The 25,022-nt window shown below is 27.2% G+C and overlaps 6 protein-coding genes across 11 annotated transcripts; 3 read left to right on the forward strand and 3 right to left on the reverse strand.

The window, feature by feature from the left end:
• Nucleotides 1–279: 279 nt before the first annotated feature.
• On the reverse strand, nt 280–3,455 carry LOC127066057 (uncharacterized). The gene is made up of 4 exons (XM_050999297.1): nt 3,008–3,455; nt 1,850–2,183; nt 1,244–1,411; nt 280–1,161 (listed from the first exon to the last, which is right to left on the reverse strand). Exons 1-4 carry the CDS (start codon nt 3,370–3,372, stop codon nt 952–954), a joined length of 1,077 nt encoding a protein of 358 aa, XP_050855254.1. The 5' UTR covers nt 3,373–3,455; the 3' UTR covers nt 280–951.
• A 636-nt stretch (nt 3,456–4,091) lies between these two features.
• LOC127066564 (probable ATP-dependent RNA helicase DHX34) lies at nt 4,092–9,624 on the forward strand. The gene is made up of 15 exons (XM_051000455.1): nt 4,092–5,285; nt 5,361–5,527; nt 5,660–5,866; nt 5,950–6,082; nt 6,172–6,320; nt 6,403–6,635; nt 6,699–6,885; nt 7,004–7,198; nt 7,267–7,476; nt 7,576–7,944; nt 8,088–8,263; nt 8,370–8,480; nt 8,572–8,693; nt 8,754–9,009; nt 9,082–9,624. The coding sequence occupies exons 1-15, from the start codon at nt 4,538–4,540 to the stop codon at nt 9,368–9,370; spliced, it is 3,552 nt and encodes a 1,183-aa protein (XP_050856412.1). The 5' UTR covers nt 4,092–4,537; the 3' UTR covers nt 9,371–9,624.
• A 1,697-nt stretch (nt 9,625–11,321) lies between these two features.
• Nucleotides 11,322–19,989, forward strand: LOC127066569 (dual oxidase-like). The gene is made up of 25 exons (XM_051000459.1): nt 11,322–11,495; nt 11,603–11,956; nt 12,087–12,259; nt 12,365–12,608; nt 13,758–13,985; nt 14,123–14,206; nt 14,513–14,604; nt 14,675–14,971; nt 15,050–15,222; nt 15,313–15,434; nt 15,512–15,727; nt 15,808–16,127; nt 16,204–16,455; nt 16,603–16,743; nt 16,808–16,983; nt 17,086–17,594; nt 17,701–17,931; nt 18,082–18,175; nt 18,317–18,527; nt 18,636–18,756; nt 18,846–19,075; nt 19,152–19,310; nt 19,370–19,525; nt 19,622–19,750; nt 19,848–19,989. Exons 1-25 carry the CDS (start codon nt 11,387–11,389, stop codon nt 19,974–19,976), a joined length of 4,950 nt encoding a protein of 1,649 aa, XP_050856416.1. The 5' UTR covers nt 11,322–11,386; the 3' UTR covers nt 19,977–19,989.
• Nucleotides 12,586–13,769, reverse strand: LOC127066566 (pyruvate dehydrogenase E1 component subunit beta, mitochondrial-like). The gene has a single exon (XM_051000457.1). The coding sequence runs from the start codon at nt 13,720–13,722 to the stop codon at nt 12,637–12,639; it is 1,086 nt and encodes a 361-aa protein (XP_050856414.1). The 5' UTR covers nt 13,723–13,769; the 3' UTR covers nt 12,586–12,636.
• On the reverse strand, nt 17,964–24,725 carry LOC127066565 (protein O-mannosyl-transferase 2). Of its 6 annotated transcripts, none has more exons than XR_007782429.1 (17): nt 24,553–24,725; nt 24,401–24,484; nt 24,231–24,315; nt 24,016–24,120; nt 23,806–23,914; nt 23,468–23,736; nt 23,218–23,324; nt 22,953–23,145; nt 22,681–22,884; nt 22,470–22,621; nt 22,297–22,385; nt 22,038–22,186; nt 21,556–21,965; nt 21,333–21,485; nt 20,144–20,820; nt 19,833–19,919; nt 17,964–19,745 (listed from the first exon to the last, which is right to left on the reverse strand). XR_007782429.1 is itself a non-coding variant. In XM_051000456.1 (14 exons), exons 1-14 carry the CDS (start codon nt 24,624–24,626, stop codon nt 21,380–21,382), a joined length of 2,136 nt encoding a protein of 711 aa, XP_050856413.1. In that variant the 5' UTR covers nt 24,627–24,725; the 3' UTR covers nt 21,274–21,379. The 6 variants fall into 6 exon arrangements, 1 of the variants encoding a protein (XP_050856413.1); XR_007782427.1 differs by having other exon boundaries at nt 19,833–20,070; XR_007782426.1 differs by having other exon boundaries at nt 17,964–18,540; nt 18,616–20,070.
• Nucleotides 20,584–21,119, forward strand: LOC127066568 (gonadal protein gdl). The gene has a single exon (XM_051000458.1). It carries the CDS (start codon nt 20,584–20,586, stop codon nt 21,106–21,108), a length of 525 nt encoding a protein of 174 aa, XP_050856415.1. The 3' UTR covers nt 21,109–21,119.
• Nucleotides 24,726–25,022: the final 297 nt, after the last annotated feature.

Raw genomic sequence — 25,022 nt, forward strand, 5'->3', positions numbered from 1 at the left:
TATTAGTTTATTGTACTTCGTGCACATTGTATATTGTTTAAATAATTATAAAATTATCACAAATATTAATTGTTTAAATTTAGACGTTTGGAAAGACAAAACTTCTATGTTCCCTCGTAAAAAAAGAAACAAAAAGGACCATCAAAGTAAATCGAACGTTTGTTTTTGTTGGAATCTACAACTCGAAGATCAAAATTTAACTGTACTTAAATTTCAAATTGAAATTACTTTATACTTTATGCTTATTACGAGCTGTATAATGTTTAAACAAATGTAAACTGTTGTTTAAATATTAGTTTATTGTATTCCGTGTACATTATATATCGTTTAAACAATTATAAAATTATTCAAAAATTAATTAGCATGAATAACTGAACACGGATTTGCTTATTTTTACCATAGAATTATCATTAAAATGCCAGAGTAAGTTACTGTGACTTCTCCATATGAGTATGTCAAAATGGGTTTTCTTGCGTTTTGAACGGATCAGAAAATTTGAACACCACTTTAGGCATACAAACAATGAAGAAATCGTCTGCTTCACGGAAATAAAACACACGCCATTATATAGTTATATACCAGTACTGGAGGTAATAACTTTTTCTTTTTTGTCTCAAAGTTCAATGTGTATCACTTTACAAAACTTTTTTCACAAAAAAGTGTAAAAAATAGTGTTTATACCAACAGCGAGTTCAAGCATAATTCTTGAACAATTTTAATAAACAAATTCTCCTTTTTTTTCAAAGAAAATAAAGTTTTCTCAAAAGTTCGAAAAACCGTGTCCTCGCTTGAACTTTCATTTGTAAAATGAGACGTTGTTCATTAAAATCGTTCGTTAAAATCAACTAGGGTTGATGAACAGCCTTAAGTATCGTCAAGTTTCGTTTAAAAACATTTCTACAATCCTCGTTTAATCCCTGTTCAGCGAAATCTATTTAATTTTTATTCCGTTCAAGTGCTAATATAAGTATTCATAAGAAAAATAAGCAAAAATCCCGTCGTAGTTGAAAAAAATTGAAAAATACCAGCAAAACGGCGTGAACTTTTGTGCCATCTTGCTCTTTCTCGTGGCAAAACTTCACTGACCGTAACGTAAAGTAGTGTCCCTCCTGCTAATCCTTGCAAAATCGGTAGCAATACTTTAGACCATGATGCATTTTGCTGCGTAAAAATTTCCATTTAAAATTTCATTAAAATTTCTAATGATTTATTCAATTTCATCAAAAACATATGCATCACTTACCTCTGACGTAAACATACCAATTCCTATACCTATAACCGAACTAATGGCGAATACAAAACTCGCTACAGCAAGTTTGCACGTGGAACTACCCATACCCACTAATTCCAAACCCATGCAGAATCCAACGATAAACTTATGAGATGCCACGGCCAGTAAGAAAAGCAGAATCTGTAATTAATTAAAAATAAGATATTATATTTCGAAATGAATTTATGTAAAAGCTAATACGTAAGTCTATGTCAATTTAATAGGCACATCGATAGAATCTCATGATCAATAGAACGAGTTCTAAAGACAGAAATCTATCCGAATCACATTATGACATTCCATGACACGCCATCAGCGACATATCTACCGATCCACGAAATCCTATTTTTATTATGCCGTTAAAAGTTACGAAATGCGATGCTTAATCGGACCAGCGATTCTGTACGACAACTAAAAGCATAACCGATTTGTCAAAATTTTAAATCGAATCGGTTAACGGAACTAAACTTGAATCGTTTATACAGAATATAATGATTATAAAATAAAAGAGAAAAATTCCCCTTGATAAAAAACTTTAACAAATTTGCACGAAACTCAAAATTTAATAATCTTACGAACCTCAGCCGGCTTTTTTTGCAAACCAATAGCTAATCCCTCCAAGATCGAATGAATGGTGAGTGCTAGTAAAAGACCTGCAGGGCCCACCTTGGTATCCAAGCAAGGTTCCGTGTGAGAGCCGTGACATAAAAATGTCAGCTCCTCGTTGTAATAGGAGGCAGGCGCGTTTGGTGCGTATTGCATCGATCCATAATAATTTGATCTCCAGTTGGGATATTCATTATTCTCATGCAAATTCGATTGATACGCTATTGACATTTTAGTTTCATTCGGGCAAACTCTTCTCACGTTTTGGTTGTAACCAAACTGTTCAGAATGGGGGCGTCGATATTCTCTATAATCAAGATTCCATTTGGATAATTGCCCATTGATGCATCATTGTAGGGGATTCAGAGTAAACATTGTCTTATCGCAATGCTATCAATTACTTTGAAAGCTTTTCTCAAATAATAAGAGATAAGAGAAATAGTATTACAAAATTAAAAACGTAAAATAAAAAATCCTAAACGTTTTTCCCTTCGAAAATAAAATCATTAAAACCTTTTTGAGTTAACGTGTACTCTGGTCGATACTATTTTCGTTTCGTTTCGTTTCGTTTCATTTCGTTTCGTTTCGTTTCGTTTAGCAAACATGACAGCTTTTTTAACACCACAAAGGCCGATCAACCGAGCGCATGCGCATCTTAAGACACTCGATAATGCGTTTATCTTTTAAACGAATTTTCCGAACAATTTGATGCTTCAAAGTCGACCAAATATAGCGACCAACAGAATCGATTACGCTAAAGATAAAAGATACCGCTGTGCTCGAGACACGAATGTATTTTTCTCAACATCACTTCTATTTTTATCGTCGGATGTGCTAAACCCGAGCTATCGATCTTCGGTTCGTTTGTATGTATATCAATTTATTAACACAAACCATTTGCGGTTTGAAAAGATAACGTGAATAAGAATAAAACACAACGCGGAACAAGAAAATATAAATGAAAAGAAAATGTAAACCTATTATAAAACAACATTTATCCTGTTTACTTACTAACACATCAAGATTTATAATACATAAGTGCATTTCGATTGAAAAAATAATTAGAATTGAAAGCCTCATAATTTGCAAAAGATATGCAATTTGATATGATGTTCATCTTCGTATACCTACCCACGATCTTGGAAGTTTCTGTTTCTGTTTCCGTGTTCATGATCGTGCGAGTTCGGAGAGTGATCGATATCGCTACCCCAAAAATAATGAACACATTCGTCAACGAAATAGAGTAAAAGAAATCCGCAAGAAATGACGAGTTCTCCGTATTTCGGTAGGGACTCTCTTACTTCTGGCAGCATGTGAAGTATCGAGGTAGCTAATAAGACTCCTCCACCGAAACAAAGTATACAGGAGAGAAATAACTTCTGTTGGAAATCTCGTACACGTGAAACGAAACACGCTGGCGCAATACTCACGACAAAACTCCCGATGCCGATGGTGAGTATTGACGCAATTTTCACTTGTGTCGCGGTCACGTACATTTCTTTTTTGTTCAAGTGCACCTTTAAGCGTCTCTTATAAACTGTACGCTATAATCAGAAGATTCTTCTTCGTCTACTTATTTGTCGTTAATCTACTGAACACGATAAGATCGATACTCGAAAGATATCGCAAAATAAAACGAAGAAAATAATCGTCTACATAAATCAATGCCCACTTTAATAGAAATGTACCATCCAAAAGGATTATTTATATGAACTTCGAATTTTGAAAATAATAGAACAGAACTTTCAATAAATTTTTCAAAACAAGTCAAACCAATTCTCTATAATTTATTCTTTTATTAAATTTCCTATCGATGAATTAATATTACAGGTAATAAATCTTTCAAAAGGAAATGATTCTTTATTTTCTTTTCGTATAGATAAATTATGATCATAATTCCTCTGTTTTCATCTGATTTTTGTTTCATTATTTTTTTAATTAATTAATTAAATGCAAACATTTAAAGAGAAGAATTTAAATTCAGCTAAATACATTCTATTTGCAATTCAATCAATCTTACGTAAAGCAATATAATAATTATCCATTGATTTACAATTATTATTGAATTAATTTGTCATATTTAATATTTACAATTAAAACGAATTTAATAATTATGTATTTAGTGAGCTTTAAAGAAAATAGAAGCTTTTAGTTCTAATTTCCGCTAATGTTAGCGCTATAATCCATTTCTGTTTGGTTATCGATAATATAGAACGCGATACAAATATGACAAAAAAGTTGAAGGTTATCGACAAGATTTTTTCTGGAATAATAACATCATAAAAATAGCTATGTCAAATAACGAATGCATGTGTATTTTTTTGGTATGTCATAAAAAATGATAAATGTATATAATTTAGATTAAATTCATAAAATACACTATATCATCAAAAACATTGATTGACATAAATGAAATCAACGTTAATAAGTCGTTTGTTAAATGATGCTAACATTTTATTTATGTGTTTTTACCATCTATATTAAAATTCATAGATCATTTGTATTTACTCGATGTTATTGATACTGCAATCAGTTGTAGTCTGTATATACGAGAGTAAAAATATTATTTGTAAATCGAGATATGTTATTCTTAACTGTGCCAATTAATTGTGTACTCTAACAGTTGTTTAATTAAAACAATCGTTTGATATAAAAGTTATCATGTCATCTCATCATGATGACTTTGATTATGTTTCTAAAAAAAAGAGATATAATAAAAGAGAAGATAATATTACTGAAAGTAAAAAACATAAATTCTTAAGTTCACACAGTTCGTTTAGTCATACGACTTCCCAAAGAATTAAAAATGATGAAGAATATAAACAAATGGATTCAACAAATCATAGCACTGAAGAACAATCGTATGAATATAAATCACAACAAGATGTTAAAAGCTTTTCTTTTAGTAAACATATGAATGAACTAAATAAAGTATTTAGAGCCAATACAAACTTGATTCCTGATACAAATGACTTTTGGAAATTTGTTCATAAATATGAAATGGTAGAAAGAAGAATGAGCAATACAAATGAGACAGAAAGAATCTGTGATTTGAATTCGCTTGGAGTACCAAAAATATATCATAAAACACATTGTATAAATTTCAAATTAAATTTAAGTTTTGGAGAGTTATTTGTCAGAGTTCCTGAAACTAAAGCATTAACAAAAGGGCAATTATTGAAATTCAGATATATAATTAATTTATATTTAGATTTTAAACAAAAAGAAAAATTTACTAAATTAAAAAAACTTAGAGAAACACAGGCAAATCTGCCTGTTGCCCAGTATAAAAATGAAATTATTGAAACGATTAAACAAGAAAGAGTAGTTATTATAGCTGGTGATACCGGTTGTGGAAAGTCAACTCAAGTGCCCCAATATTTATATTCTGCTGGTTTTAATAAGATTGGTAAGATCCTTTATTTATATATTTCATATTTTTATTATATGTCATATCAAATAATCAATTGCTTTATTTTTACAGTTTGTACACAACCAAGGAGAATAGCATGTATATCTTTAGCAAAGCGTGTAGCTTTTGAAACATTGACTGAAAACTATAATGAAGTTGGTTATCAAATTCGCTTTGAAAAACAAAAAACTCAGGAAACAAAAATTACTTTTATTACAGAGGGTTTACTTTTAAGACAAGTAAAAATTATACTAATCTCAATGATAATATATTTAATATTTTTATGATATAACAAGAAAAAACAAAATACATTATAGCAAATTAATAATTTTTTGATATACTCATAAATTAGAAATTTATAAATTCTGTAGGTATCAGGTGAATCAGGATTATTACCCTATGATGTTGTAGTATTGGATGAAGTCCATGAACGTAATTTACATGGTGACTTCCTATTAGGTGTTATGAAATGTATTATACATCAAGAATCTAATATAAAGTTAATATTGATGTCTGCTACCATCAACATACAGTTGTTCAGTAATTACTTTGCAAAGGAGAATGCTAAAGTGATACAGGTTGAATAACATATATTTATAACATAAAGAAATAAGTAATACTTATTGTTTATTCATGTTATCTATTGGAGTCATTTATTTAGGTTCCTGGAAGATTATATCCCATTCAATTATTATTCCGACCTATTACTATAGAAGATATGAGATATAAGAACAATAGATTTAATCCCACTCCATATGTACAAATAATGCAAATGATTGATCACAAATATCCAGGTAAGTATACACATTTTATTTATAAAATTCTATATTTTATAATATAATGTTAAATTAAATGTTATAATAATTATTTAATTTACTTTCAGCTGATGAAAAAGGTGATTTATTAATATTTCTAAGTGGAATGAAAGAAATTACTGCAGTTGTAGATGCTGCCAAGGAATATAGTACAAAAAAAAATAATTGGATTGTTTTACCATTACATAGCTCACTCTCTCTTGCTGACCAAGATAAAGTATAAGACTGGATAACACTTTAAATAAATTTTATAATATTAGTCATTGAAAGCATCCTAAAAATCTCATAATTTTTTTTAGGTATTTGACTATGCTCCAGATGAAGTGAGAAAATGTATTGTATCTACAAATATTGCTGAAACCTCTGTTACCATAGATGGAATTAGATTTGTAGTTGATAGCGGCAAAGTAAAAGAAATGAGTTATGATCCTTTATGTAAAATGGAACGTCTGAAGGAATTCTGGATCAGTAAGGCCAGTGCAGAACAAAGGAAAGGTCGTGCTGGTAGAACTGGACCTGGTGTATGCTATAGGTATATTACAGTTCCTAAATAGTATAATAATAAATTTTAGCAAAAGATTTTTATTATCTATAGGCTTTATTCTGAAGAAGAATACACAGCTCTTGAAGAATATTCAACTCCTGAGATACAACGTGTACCTTTAGATTCTTTACTATTACAAATGATTGCTATGGGATTACCAGATGCAAGAAAGTTTCCATTTATAGAACCTCCACCATCACAAAGCATAGAAAACTCAATATTGTCATTGAAAGAACATGTAAGTAATTAATTTATACAAATGTACAGAATTCTTTTTTTTATTGATTATAAATTTAAATCAACTTTATCTATTATACATAATATATCACTTAATATATTTTCCTTTTTCATTTTAGAGAGCATTGACAAATGATGAAAAATTAACATCTATTGGGCTAACATTAGCACGTCTCCCAGTTGATATAAGAATAGGAAAAATGTTAATAATGGGTTCTATTTTTCATCAAGTTGAACCAGTATTATCACTTGCTGCTGCTTTAAGCATACAAACTCCTTTCACCAACAGAGCTTACAAAGATGTAGAATGTGAGGTAAAAATTGTTAAGTAATTTTTAATTTCATTATAATTTTTCTTAATTATATTTAAAAATTGTTAAAGACATCTAGGAAAAAGTTAGAGTCTGACCACGGTGATCCTATAACATTATTAAATGCATTTAGAGAATGGTTGGAAGTGAAACAACAAAGTATACACGAATCTAGAGGAAGTGGGTGTAACAGCAGAAAATGGTGCAGAAGAAGAGGCTTAGAGGAACAAAGATTTTATGAAATGATAAAATTACGTACACAATTTAAAGAATTACTTCAAGTAAGTTAAAATAATTATAAATATGCAACTTGTTTTATTCTTGTGTAATATATATTATATTAAATATTAATTGATAAAATTATTCATTACAATATACAGGACTGTGGTCTATTAAAAGGTTTAACCGAACCAAATTCTTCTATGACTAGTGCCGAACGAGCAATACGACATGGTGAATTAAAACTTCTAAAATCACTGAAACAAACTTATAAACAAAGTGCACCCACAAAACGTAAACAATTGAAGATAGACACATTTGATATACAATTAGAAGATAATGATAATAATGATGATGAAATAGACATAAAAGATGTTGAATTTCGAATGAAAAATGACGCAACTCAAGTTCAAAATCTGTTAACAGCAGCTACTGCATGTAGTTATAAAGATCTGACAATGATAAAAATAATACTTTGTAGTGGTTTATATCCACAATTTGCATGTGCTGATGAATTTAATTATTGCAAGGTAAAAGATTTTCCATAAATAGAATAATTAATGCAATTATATTATTATACTATATAAAAAATTTAGAATAATAACATTTAAATACTTTTTGCAAATTAAAAATTTTGTTAATCATATTCTTATTTTATATTATAATTTTGTAGTCTACAAGTGAGCAGCTGTTTCACACAAAAACCAAGCCATATGTTGCATTACATCCAATGAGTTACTTTGGTAATTATCCACAAGTTCTACAATTAGAAGAACATGACATAACATCAATACCAGGTTTTAAAAGCAAAACTCCTGTTAGTTCTAAACATCAATTATTAACATATTTGTAAGTATTTTTGAAATTTTTTTTATGCTATTGTTTCCAGACGATATAAATATTAATTATATAAATTATTTTATTTTCCTAACTATCTATTGTGTATTATTACCAGATCTCTACTAGAAACTACAAAACCTTATTTAGTAAACACACTTAAAATGCCTGCTGCACAAACATTATTATTATTTGCACAAGAAATTGATACTAACGCAACTTTTTCAATGTAAGTTCATAAAAAATTATTGTGCAACAATACTACCAGTATACCGATAAATCTATTACAAACTTAAAAGTGTATTTATTTTAAATTTTAGGATGGTATGCGATGCATGGCTATTATTAGAATTTCCTCTGCCTGATACTGGACAGACACTATTAATGAAATCTACTAAGTTACGTCACAAATGGGAATTTCTTTTAAATGAAAGACTAAAAGGTACAATTTAAAAAAAAATGCGAAGAATAACCAGATTATTAATTGGAATCTTATTTTTAGATTCAGAAACTCCAAATAATATGTTTAATATTAGCAAGATAGAACATGAACTTACTCAAGAATTAATTGACTATATGCATACAACAGTTCCATATGTAATAAAGCGACTTTTACCTGCTGATTTAAAAACAATATATGTTGGCAATGGCAATAATATTCTACATATTGATTCTAATCCTTTTAAATTTGATTTTAAACCTATATGTAATTCAGTGAAAGGAGGAATGTACTTAACTGATAATATTACATATAACTGGTAAGGAAAATTATAGAAATTTGATTAGTTATTTTGTTACAATGTAATGATATTCCTAATTTTTTAATATAGTATGAAGGAAACTGAGTGGAGTGACAAAATAGCTATTAATATGTATGAAACTACCTGGACTTGTCAGCAATGCAATGTAGAAGCTATCTTTAACAGTATTGAAAAACTCCAACATCAAAATACTTGTATGCAATCATCAGTAAAACAAACTACTGATAAAGTTGAAAACATAAAGTCGAAACCTAACAGTCAGGCTTATGATTGTCCTGAATGTTCAAAAACTTTTCATCTTACACCTATTGAAATATTGAAACATAAAAGACAACATATAAAGACAAATGTGTCATAAACAACTTAATATATTATTATTTAATTAAAACAAAACATCTAATATACTTTAATGCAATCGACATTATTAAATTCATTTATAATTGCGGTTGTAATAAATAACAAAAAATATACATTATATTATACATTTGTATATATACACATGTACACACACACACATATATATATATATATATATATATTTATATTTAAAGTTAAGTAGTTATGTCCATGGTAAAAAATTTACAAACATAAAACACCCTACGATTGTATATCCTAAAAAATAAAATAATACAAGTTTATCTCCTAAAGTATATTTTTGCTTAGATAAAAATATCTTCCATTTAGAAAATAAGTTTTCTTCATCCTTATATATTACATTCTCAAACTGTGGTACATAAGATAAAGATAATGCACAATACCAATATACAAGAGGACTTGCAGAACATAATAAACGTGTACTTACTTGAATATGTACAAAACAAATACAAAATACTGTTAAAAAAAGTCCATGTATTACAAATACAAACATTTCCGCCGGGTATTTCTTTTCTGATGTATTTTTTTCATATTTTATATCTATAAGACCCAAAGAAAAAAAGTGCATTTTGTGTTCTGAATAGAATTCTATAATACATTTTATCATTATATATAATATTGGAAAAGCTAAAATAAAATTTGGAATCTGCTTTAATTTATAATAATTTAAAAAACTAACATTCCAGTATTTCTCTTGTACATAAGAGTAAGCTATAGGTATTTTTGCACGACACCATGTAGAAGTAGCATTATATTGTAATACTAAATTATTTTTTGTAGCATAATCTATAATATGAGTAGGTAATATCGGCGCATTTAATGTAATTTTACAAAATGTCACATAATTATATATTTGTAAAATAATAAATGGAAATAAAGTTAAAATTACTATAAAAAACAGTAGAAACATACTTTGTATGAATCTTTTTTCTATAACTAAATTACATAATTTTATTACGGATATTTTATCTTTAGAATTAATTTCTACTGTTAATCTATTAAATATACTTTTAAATCTAAAATATATCAAAAATCCAACATTTATAATGCCATTTGATCTTACAAGAGTAGATAATCCCAAAGGAATAATTGTATATATATTATTCTGAATACTTTTTAACATGCTATAAAAAGTGAAATATGCAAACATTGATTCAGTATATGCAGCAGAAAAAAATATATTAGCTGGACTTATGCAATACAATATTGCTGCTTTATATGCTATATTAGTATTTTTCAATACTATTTTACTAAGATCAAAAAGGATAGAAACTGATTTAACAAAACAAACATAATTAATTAATATTGCTGCAACAACTAAAGAGCTATGAACATTTAATACAAAAAATATCTTTCTTATTATTATTGCAGTAATTCGAATAGTTGCAGGATATAATGGATAAAAAGCAAGCATGTTTTCATATGTATATCCATATTTTGCTATATGTATAAAATATTCTCCATCCCATCTTATTAAACCATCAAATATAAATTTAATCATAATATCATAATTAGAAACATATTCATGAATATCTTGAGGGCTTCTAAAAGCATCTGCATTGTGATCAGGACATATAATATTAAAAAGGAATTGTAAGATTAATATTAATGCCCGAGAAATTATAGCAAACCAAAAAATTTTCTTTTTCACTCCATACATTGTTAAGCGCCTATAATGGTCATAAAGCTTTGATTAGTATTAATTACTCTACATATTCACATATATAATATATAGAAAGTTTTATTCTAAATTTATATTATATTCAAATTTCATGATCTTCTAAATACTTAAACTCTACATCACAAAATATATATTAAATGATTCATATCTTGTGGTTTCCTGCTTTCTTTTATCATATTCAAAAAGAATTAAAATAGATTATATACATAAATCATTCTTTCTAGTAACCATTATTGTCCCAGTTGCTGATTTTATAAAACTATAACAGAGAAAAATAATTGATGTTATAATTGCACAAAATATTATAAAAGAGAAAGCATGTGTTTACAATTATATTGGTTCATTTCAATTATCTATTTAATATTAATTAATGCACAAAATGTAACTATAAGTCCTATTCTCACAACACCTAAACAGCAAATAATATGTAAGTAGAAATATTTAATTATTATTGCAATATAATACAAATACAAAATTTGAAAATATATCATTTTAAAATATTCATACTTTTTTTAAATATTTATTTTTATGCAGCTAGTATCAAAAAACCAAGCGATGACTATTTGGTTTCTAATAGACAGAATTTAATCAAATGGTTACTCACTGGATGTTGGGAATTAAATAAATATAAGTGTGAATCCATGTATCATGATCCAGGTTCGACTGAATATCCAGGGTATGATGGCTGGTACAACAATATTGGCCAGCCAGAAATTGGTGCAGTTGATACACCACTTTTAAGGAGATGGCCAGCAGCTTATAAAGATGGAGCATATAAACCTTCTGGTTTTAACAGACCAAATCCATTGAAAATAAGTAAAGAATTATTAAGTGGAGAAATTGGATCTGAATCTGTAAAAAAAAGAAATGTATTACAAGTATTTTTTGGTATGTGTCTAAATCCTTTAACAATGATACACTTTAATTAAATACAGATATGAATATGATTATTAATTAATATATAAATCGTATATTCAATCGTTTAAAATGATATATTTACACACATACACACACACAGGTCAACAAGTTGTTGAAGAAATATTAGATGCACAAAGATCAGCATGTCCTCCAGAATATTTTAACATAAATATTACAATATTCAAAGACAAAACTAACCATACTGAAATGCCTATACTTCGTACACGTTATGACGAATCTACAGGAAATTCTCCAAATAATCCACGTCAACAGGTTCACCTATTTCAAACTTTTTTTAAAACAACTAAAAAATTAAAACACTTGATAGATAATTTTTTAAATGTTATTTTATTTGTATAATATTCTATTATTCTATAGCTCAATGAAATAACACCATATATAGATGGAGGATTAATTTATGGTACTTCTAAAGCATGGTCAAATATTTTAAGGACATATTCTAATGGAACTATTGACAAAAATGGTTTGCTTGCATCATCAAGTTCATATAAATATCCAGAAAATAACATAATTGGATTACCAATGGCAAATCCACCACCTCCAATCAATCATGATAAATATATTTCCCAACATTATACAGAGAAAGTCGATAGATACTTTAGTAAGTATAACTTTACATATAAAAATACTCAAATTTTCAGTCCACAAACTTTCTTAGCAAATTCAGCTATATGATGATCTTTTGGAGTACATTCATATTCAATTGGTTCTGAATAAGGCATTGGAACATCAATACCAGTACAACGAACTGCTGGTGCATCTAGTTCAAAGAAAACAGGATTTTCCATTACATTTGCAACAATCTCAGAACCTACTCCACACATAGGCCAACCTAATTCAACTGTCATTAATCTATGTGTTTTACTGATTGATTTAAAAATCATATCCCAATCAAGAGGTCTGAGAGAACGTAGATTGATAACTTCAGCATCAATTCCCTGTCCTGCTAAAATTTCAGCTGCTTGTATAGTATATACTGTTGCTTGACCATGAGTAATTAATGTAATATGCTTCCCAGATTTTTCAATTTTTGCTTTACCAATAGGTATAACAAAATCTTTGTCCAAAGCTTGATCAGATAGAGGAAATTCAAAATTATAGAGAACTTCACTTTCCAAGATTAAGACAGGATCAGGATCCCTTATAGCAGCTTTTAAACTACCTCTATGATCTTCAGAACTTGTAGGAGACATAACTTTTAAGCCAGGAACACTCATATACCAAGCTGCAAAACACTGTGAATGCTGAGCTGCCAGTCCTTTAGCACAACCATTTGGACCACGAAATACTATAGGTACAGGATATCTTCCTGCAGTCATATAACAATATTTAGCAGCTCCATTTATTATTCGATCAATAGCTTGCATTGAAAAATTGAATGTCATAAATTCACAAATTGGTTTCAATCCTGCTATTGCAGCTCCAACAGCTATACCACAGAAACCTGCCTCAGATATTGGTGTATCAATCAATCTCTTATCTCCATATTTTTTCCAAAGCCCTCTAGTTACTTTATATGCTCCATCAAATTCTGCAACTTCTTCTCCAATAATAAATACTTTCTCATCTCGTGCTAATTCTTCATCAAGAGACGTATTTATTGCATCTCTTACACTCATTTTAGTAGCAGATCTAGAAGATCCTTTTTGTAAGAAATATGATGTCACAGATAGTAATGGTCGTCTCAAAAAATAAATGGTTAACATTGTAGACATATTTAATAATTTATATGCATAAATCTTTATTCCAGAATTAGGAAATCCAAGGGGTAATGAAAATCCGTTTCTTTTGACATTTGGAATAATTTGGTTTAGATGGCACAATCACATAGCAAGCTTTATAAAGAGTCAACATAAAGAGTGGACAGGTGAAAAAATTTACAATGAAGCTCGTAAATGGGTAATCGCAACACAACAGCATATAATTACCAATGAATGGTTACCTGAATGGCTAGGTGAAAAGCTTCCAGCATACAAAGGCAGGAATAAAAATACTAAGAATTAGTGTTAGATAATATTACAAAAACATACACTGCAGAAAAAAAGATAATTACCTTATATATTTTGAAATATAAGGACAAAATTTTTCTAAAATTTTATTATATATTTATTATAGGTTATAATCCTAATATTGATCCACAAATAGATCAATTTTTTCAAGCAGCTGCCTTTCGTTATGGTCACACTTTAGTACCAGCTGGTAAGTTCAAAAAATTGTATATATTATTTATAAAAAGAATTCCAAAATATGATCTAATATTCAAAAAAAAAAAAATAAAATATTTCATTCATGGCCTTCTTAAAAAAAAAGTTGAAATTCTACTTAAAAAAATAAGTAATGACATCTAATTTTATGAATATACCCTATTTATGTACATGTATAACTAAGAGATTCTTATACAATTATGTACTAAAGGAATGAAGAAAAGATTGAACAATTAATTACATATACTATAGATGCATTAAACATATAAACTACATTAATTACATATTTGCATCAAAATAGGTGTTTATTTACGAGATTATGCAAGAAATAAATGTAAATTAGAACTTAATGCACAAGCTATTAGAACATGCAACAATTACTGGATGTCACAGGTATTATTATAAAAAATCAATTTTGATTAGCATATTAGCATATATTAAATATATTAAAATTTTTTTCTAGAATTCTTTATTCCAAAACCAATCCAAATTAGATGATAGTTTAAATATAGATAAACTAATAATGGGAATGACTATCCAATTAAGTGAAAAAGAAGATCATAAGATAGTAGAAGATTTACAAGGTAATTTATTTGGACCTCTTGAATTTTCAAGAAGAGATTTAATGGCTCTTAATATACAAAGAGGCAGAGATCATGGATTACCTGATTATAATACTGCACGGATTGCATATAATTTAGATAAAATTAAAGATATGGATCACTTTCAAAAGTTGACCTTGCATCAGATTGATCCACAGGTATAATTCAAAAATTCTAAATCTTAATTTCCTTTCACATATTACTATATAATCTTGTATATACTATCAACATATTAGATAAAAAAATTATTTGAATTATACAATAACTCAGTTGATGATATTGATGTTTGGGTTGGTGGAATATTGGAAACTCGTGATAATCCTGGCGAATTATTTCGAGCAATTATCATTGATCAATTTGAGCGTATACGTACAGGAGATAGATTTTGGTATAAAAATTTAAACAACAGGTATATAAAATTTTGTTTACATTACATTAAAGTATTTGTTGTCTTAATATTATGAAAACAAATAAAGTCCTTATACAAATTATTATTTAGATTATTTACATCAAATGAAATTAAAAGAATAGAAAATTTATCATTCTATGATATATTGATATCTGTAACCGAAATGGACCATGATGATATTCCAATAAATCCTTTTCAAATTCCTTCTGATGGTATGTTAACATTCAAATATATTATACCAATATAAAAATATAATTTTTGTTAATTTTTTTTTTTTTTTTTTTTCCAGAAAATTATATAAGCAAAACCTGTAGAGACATATTGAGAAAAGATTGTTGTAAATTAAAAGCAAAAGAAAACGTCTTAAAACAAAATTGTTATTGTGCTAAATCAGTTAATTCAAAGAATGTTGAAAAATGTACCGATTCAAAAACCTATGATTATTTTAACAATAGCAGAATATCCTATATAGCAACATTTACAGGATTAATTGGAATTTTTTGTGGTACATTATGAATATTATGAAAATGAGTTATACTATTTTCCATATGTTCTTATGTGTTCTAATAATAGTTTTTAATATAGGAATTGTTGTATTGCTTCTTTATAAATTACATTTTAAGCAAAAGAAACAAATAGAATATGAATCCAAATGCCGTATGTCATATCTTATGAGAGAAAATACAATGCCTATATATACAGGTAAGATATTTATCAACTATTCTTTCATAATCCTATTCTATGTTAATAATCATATTTTAACAGCTACTGAATGGCAGGGTCGTAAATTGGAAACAAAACTTGTAATTATTGTTCTCAATAAGAGAAAACAGCAACTTGAAGTAAAAAATCAATTTGGAAACATAATAAGAGCACTAGATTTTGCACATAATAATGCAGTAACAGTATTTATAGTTATTATACATCTTTTTATTTAAATATTTCTTATCTTGGTGTAAAAAAAATTTCTTTTATTTTCAGATATATATTCCACCTGACAGCAATTATACTATGATTAGAGTTCAACACAATTATGATTTAGTATTAAAATTTGATTCACACTACTTAAAAACTTCATTTTTCCAAGCTTTGGAACAATTTATACTAGATATCTCTATAAAATCTTTTGAAAAGAATAAAAATATTAATAGTGCAGAAATGTTAAAACAAGCTATTACAAAGAAAGATCGACAAAATAAATTGGAAAAATTCTTCCGTGTTGTCTTTGCACAAGTATAATTCTATAATGAATAATATTAATTACTTTATTATTTACTATTTAATATAGATCTAATTATTATAAATCAAATTACTATAAATCAAATTAAAAAATAAAAAATCTTGATTTTCTTACTTTTTCAATATTTATAACTGTTACAGGCATTTCATATAACACATATTGAAGATGAAATATTACAAATAGGTTCTAAAACTGCAAAAGAGGTGATCTATACAGAATTGACTATTACAGAATTTGCAGAAGCATTAAGTATGCGACCAGATGCAGAATTTATCAAAAAGGTAACAACTCATAAGGTATAATCAGTAAACAACATATTAATAACAACAATCGTATTTGTTTCAGATATTTAACTTGGTTGATAAAGATAAAAATGGTTTTATATCATTTCGTGAATTTGTTGATATGTTGGTAATATTCCTCAAAGGTACTGCAGAAGAAAAAATGAAATTTATGTTTGATATGTATGATATAAATGGCACAGGAAGACTTAACAAAACAGATTTTATGATCATGTTAAGGTAAATTTATGCTTTCTTTTTTCTCTCATTTTGCATGTGTATATGAATGCATGAATTAATAACTATATTAATGGCTATACATAATGTTTGTTTTGTTATTAGATCTTTTTTAGAAACTGTCAATACAGATATAACGAATGATGAATTAGAAACACTTATCCATTCAATGATGAATCAAGTTAATTTGGCTTCAAAAGAAACTATTAATTTAATGGATTTTAAACATCTACTTAGTCAATTTAATGATAAACTTAATTATATTGAATTGGAATTCAATGTGAATTCTGATGGAAAAAAAAGAAAGTTACATGCAGGGATAGGAACTATCAAATCAACATTCATAGGAGAACTACAAAAGACAGTTGATAACTTATATACAGATCTAAATGATATAGAATTAAGAGTTAAAGGCAAAATTATAGTAAAAAATATGGATTGGAAAAGAAATACAGAGACAATTGATAATCAGAAAATTGTAGAAGAAACAAACAAATATACAGATAATTATTGGTATCCTATAATGAAATATCTTGCTAATAAACGATTACAAATATTTTGGATGTCTTTGTACACTACAATACTATTTTTAATATTTATAGAGCGTGTATATCGTAAGTATTTTTATTATTTTTATTCTTTCCGATATATGTAAATTGATATTTCAAAATTAAAATTATTTAAAGATAAAAATAGAATTAAAATCAAAATTGTTTGCAGATTATTCTATAGAACGAGAACATACAGGTTTAAGACAAATTTTAGGGTATGGTTTAGCACTTACAAGAGGAGCAGCATCAGCTATGATGTTTACATATTCAACACTTTTGATTATGATATGCCACAATATCAATACTGTACTAAGAGATACAATTTTACAATATTATATCCCTTTTGATTCTATGATTGAAATGCACAAGTATATTGCATATTGGGCTCTAATATTTACTGGTATGGATTAAATTATTTTTAATTGAAAAATATAAGACAATAGAAAATATATTTTTTATATGACAAAAAAAATAATTTTTTTTACATATTATATTGTTTATAAAGTTTAAATCCTTTAAATTTAATTGAGTAACATATGGTTTAATGTAGTACTACACATCATTGGACATGGTTTCAATTTCTATAACATTTCAACACAAACAGCTGATGATCTAACATGTTTGTTCCCAAACTATTTTCATGCGTATGTATTTTAATGTTGCATAATATATATCATAACACAGTGAATAATAATAGAATAATATTATCATAATATTAACATAATGAATAATATAACATATAATTGCTAAAAAATCATTATATGAAAATAATTATCTGTATTTAGGACTCATGAACTTCCAAAATTCCATTATTGGATGTGGCAAACAATTACAGGCATAACTGGTATATTGTTGACTATTCTGACTGGTATAATATTTTTATTTTCACTGCCTATCGTACGAAGAATGCTCTATAATCAGTTTACCTTTACACATTCTTTGTATCCAGTTTTTTATATCTTTATGATTCTGCATGGTACAGGAAGATTAGTTCAAGTATTTATCATTTCTATTATATAAAAAACATTACTTGCTTTTTTATTTAGAAAGTAGTATATATATATATAGACACACACATACATACATATATATGTTTAATAACAGGAGCCATATTTCCATTATTTCTTTTTGGGTCCATTTATATTATTTATCCTAGATAAGATTATTACAATGACAAGAAAAACAATAGAAATACCAATATTAAAAGCAAAAATTCTACCCTCAGGTAAGACTATAAAATTTGTAATGTAACAATTATATCTGTAAAAATTATTAATATAAGTATGTTCTTAAATGTTACAATATATAATATAGATGTAACATGCATAACTTTTGCAAAACCACCAAATTTTCAATACAAATGTGGACAATGGATAAGGATTGCATGTCCAGCATTAGGAACAAATGAATACCATCCCTTTACTCTTTCTTCAGCACCTCATGAAATTAATTTAACAACACATATCAGAGCAATTGGACCTTGGACTACAAATATCAGAAATAAATTAGATTTTTCTATATCTCTTAATAAAAAATTACCAAAGGTAAAAATAATGTATTTATAATTAATTTATCATCTTATAATTCATTTTACAATATATATTCATTATTTTGATACAGATTCATATTGATGGACCATATGGTGAAGCCCATCAAGATTGGAATAAATATCATGTGGCAATAATGGTAGGAGCTGGAATAGGTGTTACACCTTTTGCATCAATATTAAAAGATATAGTTTTTAAATGTAATCACAAGTTTGCTTTAGGTTGTCAAAAGGTAATATTATCTATATACTTATTTCATATTAGTAGTATTATAATGAATCACTTTTCTAGGTATATTTTATTTGGGTAACAAGAACACAAAAACAATTTGAATGGATGGTTGATATACTTAGAGAACTTGAAAAATCTGATATAAATAATTGTGTATCTGTACACATCTTTATTACACAATTCTATCAAAAATTTGATTTACGTACCATCTTATTGGTAAAATATATTTCTAAACTTGCTAACTTTTTATATAAGAGATATAATTACCCTTTATAGAATGACATATGTTAATTTAAATTTCATATTTTTTAGTATATATGTGAACGTCACTTTCAAAGAATATATAACAAGTCTCTTTTTACTGGTTTGATGGCAATCACCCATTTTGGGAGACCAAAATTTTCTCAGTTTTTTCAGTCAATTCAAAAATTACATCCTAATGTAAGTATAATAAGCAAATTTTCAAGGTATTAAATTATTAAAATTATCTTATATAGTATGTAAAATATATTATATTCCTTACAATTGTTTGTTTCAGGCTAATAAAATTGGTGTATTTAGTTGCGGTTCACCATCAATTGTTCATTCAATAGACATTGCTTGTAAAGCACTTAATTTAAGAGAAGATAATCGCACGTTGTTTCAACATAAATTTAAAAGTTTTTAAATCTTATTAATATATATATTGAGAGGTCTTATTACGATATAAATTCATACGAATTATCAATAATCAATGTAAAATGTATTGCTTCTCTTCTTACCTAGTTTGTATCATATAAATACAATCTATACAATTGTATTTCATTAAAAATAAATATATTATATGAAAATTACCTGATAAATAAATTTCAGTAGCCATAGATGTGATCATTAAATATTTTCAACTTGTCCAAAAACTTTGATATAAATAATCATTGATAATCATTTATGTAATATACATAAATATCTTCGCTTTAATCACAGCAATAAAAATAATAATATATGTAGTAAATACGTGGGAATTAATTACTTATGTGTGCACTTTTTTGCAAAATTTTCGTATACTTAAGGCTTACTCTCAAGCCTTTCCGAGTCTTGTTGTGCCATCTACCTCCGATGCTGAAATTGATACGATGGATATTGCGAAAGTAAAAATACACAGTCGATAAATATAATTTCTGCTACTCTGAGAAGATATTGAATACGTTAAGAGTAGGTGGTTTGAATGGCTCTATTTTAACAGATCTACATGAGAGTTTCTAAACACGCATTTATACTTTTGCTTGTATTGTATAATGGATATTGCTAATCCAACTCCACAAGATCTTCAAAGAAAATTGTATTTTTTGGTTGAACAACTTCAACACATGGCCGGAGAACTTCCACCAAAGTATCAAATGAGACTTCCCTACGAATTATTATCTGCTTTAGCAAATTCCTTACTAAATGATACTATCTTCGAAATAGTCAAGGGTTTAATGGAAATACAGCATGTTACGGAAAAACATCTTTTTCAACAAAGACTGCAACTCCTAAATCAACAGAAAATCGAAGCTCAAGAATCATTGTCAAACATAATAACGGATGAAGAAAGAGTAGTAATAAAAGCTGCTTTATATAAAAAACACAAAGAAGAATTAAAAGAAACTGATATGAAACTAGTACTACAATTGGACCAGAAAGTATCGGATCAACAAAGTATATTAGAGAAAGCTGGTGTACCTGGGTTTTATGTAACTAATAATCCAATTGAAATTCAAGTACAAATGAGGTTATGTGATTTTATAATAAGATTAAGTAAAATGGAAGTACCTAGTTAATTTCAAGTGTTAAATATTGTTATTTACTCAAATATATCAAACTTAAATTGCTTACATATTTTATATGAAAATGTATAAAATGATAAAATCATTTTGTAAAAAAATTTTTTTATATATAGAAGCTCATAGAAATATATTAGTTTTTATATAAATAAAAAAAATGAGTATTTCTTTATGATTACAAATAATATAAATTTTCTCATTCTTATTAATCAAAATATTACCTCAACTTTTATAAATAAATGTAAAAAATCAAAGAATTGTAAGAAATTTAAAATTCCCATGAATCCATCCACCGTAAAGAATGCATAGAGCTTTCAGGATCTGATGCAGAAGGTCCCTCCATTCCATAAGCCAATGGTGAAAACAAATAAAAACTATAAATGCATATTACATACTCAATATAAAAGAAATAATGTATATGTAATCACAGTTAAATATGTTTACCTATATATTACAACAGAAATCACTGTGCCTATTATAATATGATAAATAGTATTTCCCATTTTGCTAGGTAGTAATATTTGTAAACTTTCAACAATGTAATTTAGAGTTACACCAGTTAACATTGAACTGTATAGCAATGCTGGAAAATAATGATGAAAATATAATACTCTACTCATAGCCCAAAATGGTATATAATGTAACATCCATCCAATGAAAAGCCATTTTCCAGCTTCCATTATTTTCTCTCTTTGCTCAAGTGTTAAAGGATCCTCAATGCAACCTCTCTGTTCTCGTATGCATGCATATACGTACAAGAGGACAAACATTATAAGAAATATTATATTTCCCCACCATATAACAGGATTACCAAGCAAATAAACCCTTTGATTATTGCCAGAAAAGAATTGACCCTAAAACCAATATTCTATTTAGTTTTTATCAAATACTTAATTTTTGTAATATGAACTTGTACTAATAAATACTCTATAATTAATAGGCCATTGCCAAGGTTGGGAAGATACTTCTCCTTCTTTGACTTTGAGATCTGAATTTCCTTGCAACATAACAGCATGTGATTCTAAAAATCTATCAAGGAATCCAGGAGCATAAACTTGAAAACTTACATTGGGTACTGTAAATGATATTTTTAAATATTACAATTGCATCTAGTAATAAGGATATTACCAAAAATAGAATATCAAAATTAAATATTATTAAATTAAAATAATATCAAATACTTACATTTTGCATAATTATTATCTTCTATGTTCCATAATGCATTTTTGTCTCTAATGTTTGGATTACATGAAACCTCTTGTTGACTATAACCCCTAAAATAATAAAATTTAAATAAATAATATCTTTATAATTGTTCTTTTTTTCCTGTATGTATCTTTCTTTCCTTGCATACTAACCATTTTGGTAATGTTTTTCCACTACATGTTAATACACAATGATGAAGATAGTGAACAAATTTTAACTTACTTGTAACTGTTTCAACTATATCATCATCTTTACCATTTTTTATTAATATTTTCCAAACATCATTAGCATCTCCTGTACCATTCTAGAAGATACATAATAATAATTAAAAATAATTTAATAATTTTTGCATAAAATGCTTACTTCCCCATATCCTGTAACTTGATAATGTTTTTTTGAAATTGGTGCTATTTCTTTATGAGAATGTAAATTCCGTCTTGTAATAACATGTTCCAAACGTATAAGATCTCCATGCTTTACCAATACTGGTTCAGATGGTATGTCATCAGTATCAAATTGTTTTATCAACCAAAGATTATTATCATCTTTATGAGAATAAGTTGTAATCTAAATAATAATAAAACTATTTTATTCCAAAATTCGTATTTGTATTCTAACAAAGTATATATAAAAACCTGTTGCTGTCTGGCACCAACTCCTTCAGGATATAGATGCCAATGAGAATGCAAATATCCACCACCTGTACGATGGTTTTTTAATGTAATAGTAGCACCATATGCTAACTGCCGTGGCATAGTTGCATTATATAAAGAATTTCCTTTTAATAATGATTGAAATTCAGAACTATAGAATCCATCTCCACTTCCACTAAATCAAAAATATACATTTTATAAATAATTAATTTTGATATTATCTTAACAACAAAATTTGAGATTTCACCTTTTATTCAAAATGTGAAGATGAATGTAGAAAAATAACATATAAAGTAACACTGGTAACACAATAAGACAACAGAATCTTGCTATTAGATGTTTACCTACATATGACTGCAACAAAAAATACTTTATATTCTATTAAATGTAACAAGGTATAGCAAAATGTAGCATACCACACACTTTTTTAAACCATGTCACTAATAAAAGGAACTTCATATATTCTTATCTTACAATAAAGGAAATAATATGCTTACAATAGGTTTGGTTAAGTCCCCTAATTCTCGCCACAGCTCAAATATAGTATAAAGACCAACAAGCAGCACAACAAACAAACCAACAAATTTTACACTAATTGTACATGCAAGGGATACTCCTGTAAATGTTAACCAACTCCACCAAGATGGTGTAAATGGTTGATGCCGAAGAGACCCAATACGAATCATTCCCCAAGTTGCACACATCATAAAACATAACAATATTGGATCCAAAAGGATATACTGATTTAAAGTCAATAGACCAACATCTAAAATAAAATTAACTATCATAACTAAAAAAATAACATTTGCTATTTTGAATTGAAATTGGAATTTACCAAACAGGATAAATACTGCAGAAAGTGTAGCCGCATGAGTAGATTTTGTTAAATCCCATACTGTTAGAAATGATAATGGTACTGTAACAGCACCTAATAATGTACAAAACTAAAAGAAAAATATATTTTTTAAAATATTGAATTTATATTATCATTAACCAGTAAAAATTTTTATTTATTTATTTTATTATTTTAATGAACAAACATTACTATTCTCATTCCAGCATATTTGACGTCTTCATATTTATCACCTGGCTTTTCAAAGGCAAATGTACCATCGTAACCAGTTAAATATCCAGATAGTGCAATAAGCATCTAACATAAAGTATAAAGATTTCAATATATAATATTTATGATTATTCACAAATATTTTAAAAATTCATATATATGGACATGATAAAAAATTTGGAAAACAAAATATTTACTTTTCCAAGAGGAGGATGTACGTCAAAGAAAAATGTTCTATTTATATACCAGCTTCCCATTTTACCAAAATGTGTTTCATCCCAGCTATAAAACAACATTATTACTTGCATTATAGATTATAAATAAATATTAAAAAATTAAATATACATAAGTATCTTTCTTTCTTTACCAGACATGTTGTGGTTCTGTAACTTTATAAAATCTAGTTCCAATTGTAAGGATTATAATAATTCCAAATAATAACCACCAATTTCTACAAATAAACAAATAGGTAATTTAAGATTGTACAATTAAAAATGATTAATAGATTTGTATATATACCGATCTTTTTCATATCGTATATTTCCATTTGTTGATAAACATTTCTGAATATTTTCTTCGATAATAGGTTTCATTTTTCACTATTTAGTATAATTTTACAGGATGATTTTCTATTAAGGTTGTTTATCACTTGCTCGTAGTATATATGATTTCAGCGACAGGAATGGACAAAATATGAACTAAAAATGCAATAGAGAAATACTGTTCCCCCACTACGCGACTATCGTTGGGTATATAAGAGTTTGTGTAGGTTATATTCCTCTCAGGATACCTACCAACCGAGTTAGTCGTGATAAAAATTTTTGTATATAATAAAGATAGTAGTATATTTAACATATTGCACATACGTATATAATTTTCAAAGATATATAATAATGAATACATTAAATGATAAAATCTGTCTATATCTTCATTGAGACAAATAAACAATATGGAAAGATAAAAATCATCATAGAACACAATAAATTTTG

Source organism: Vespula vulgaris, chromosome 9, assembly GCF_905475345.1.
Source record: "Vespula vulgaris chromosome 9, iyVesVulg1.1, whole genome shotgun sequence".
In the NCBI taxonomy this organism is placed as follows: domain Eukaryota; kingdom Metazoa; phylum Arthropoda; class Insecta; order Hymenoptera; family Vespidae; genus Vespula; species Vespula vulgaris.

Coding starts and splice junctions, on each gene's coding strand:
- LOC127066057 (XM_050999297.1), bottom strand. CDS start 3,372: ATGTACGTGACCGCGACACAAGTGAAAATTGCGTCAATACTCACCATC. Junction 1,412..1,849: donor TGCAAAAAAAGCCGGCTGAG/GTTCGTAAGATT, acceptor AATTAATTACAG/ATTCTGCTTTTCTTACTGGC. Junction 1,162..1,243: donor TTGGTATGTTTACGTCAGAG/GTAAGTGATGCA, acceptor ATTTTTACGCAG/CAAAATGCATCATGGTCTAA.
- LOC127066564 (XM_051000455.1), top strand. CDS start 4,538: ATGTCATCTCATCATGATGACTTTGATTATGTTTCTAAAAAAAAGAGA. Junction 6,886..7,003: donor TATTGTCATTGAAAGAACAT/GTAAGTAATTAA, acceptor TTTTCATTTTAG/AGAGCATTGACAAATGATGA. Junction 7,199..7,266: donor ACAAAGATGTAGAATGTGAG/GTAAAAATTGTT, acceptor AAATTGTTAAAG/ACATCTAGGAAAAAGTTAGA.
- LOC127066569 (XM_051000459.1), top strand. CDS start 11,387: ATGTGTTTACAATTATATTGGTTCATTTCAATTATCTATTTAATATTA. Junction 14,605..14,674: donor ACAATTACTGGATGTCACAG/GTATTATTATAA, acceptor ATTTTTTTCTAG/AATTCTTTATTCCAAAACCA. Junction 19,751..19,847: donor TTCAAAAATTACATCCTAAT/GTAAGTATAATA, acceptor TGTTTGTTTCAG/GCTAATAAAATTGGTGTATT.
- LOC127066566 (XM_051000457.1), bottom strand. CDS start 13,722: ATGTCTACAATGTTAACCATTTATTTTTTGAGACGACCATTACTATCT.
- LOC127066568 (XM_051000458.1), top strand. CDS start 20,584: ATGGATATTGCTAATCCAACTCCACAAGATCTTCAAAGAAAATTGTAT.
- LOC127066565 (XM_051000456.1), bottom strand. CDS start 24,626: ATGAAACCTATTATCGAAGAAAATATTCAGAAATGTTTATCAACAAAT. Junction 22,622..22,680: donor AAGTTACAGGATATGGGGAA/GTAAGCATTTTA, acceptor TGTATCTTCTAG/AATGGTACAGGAGATGCTAA. Junction 21,966..22,037: donor AATGGCCTATTAATTATAGA/GTATTTATTAGT, acceptor TATTGGTTTTAG/GGTCAATTCTTTTCTGGCAA.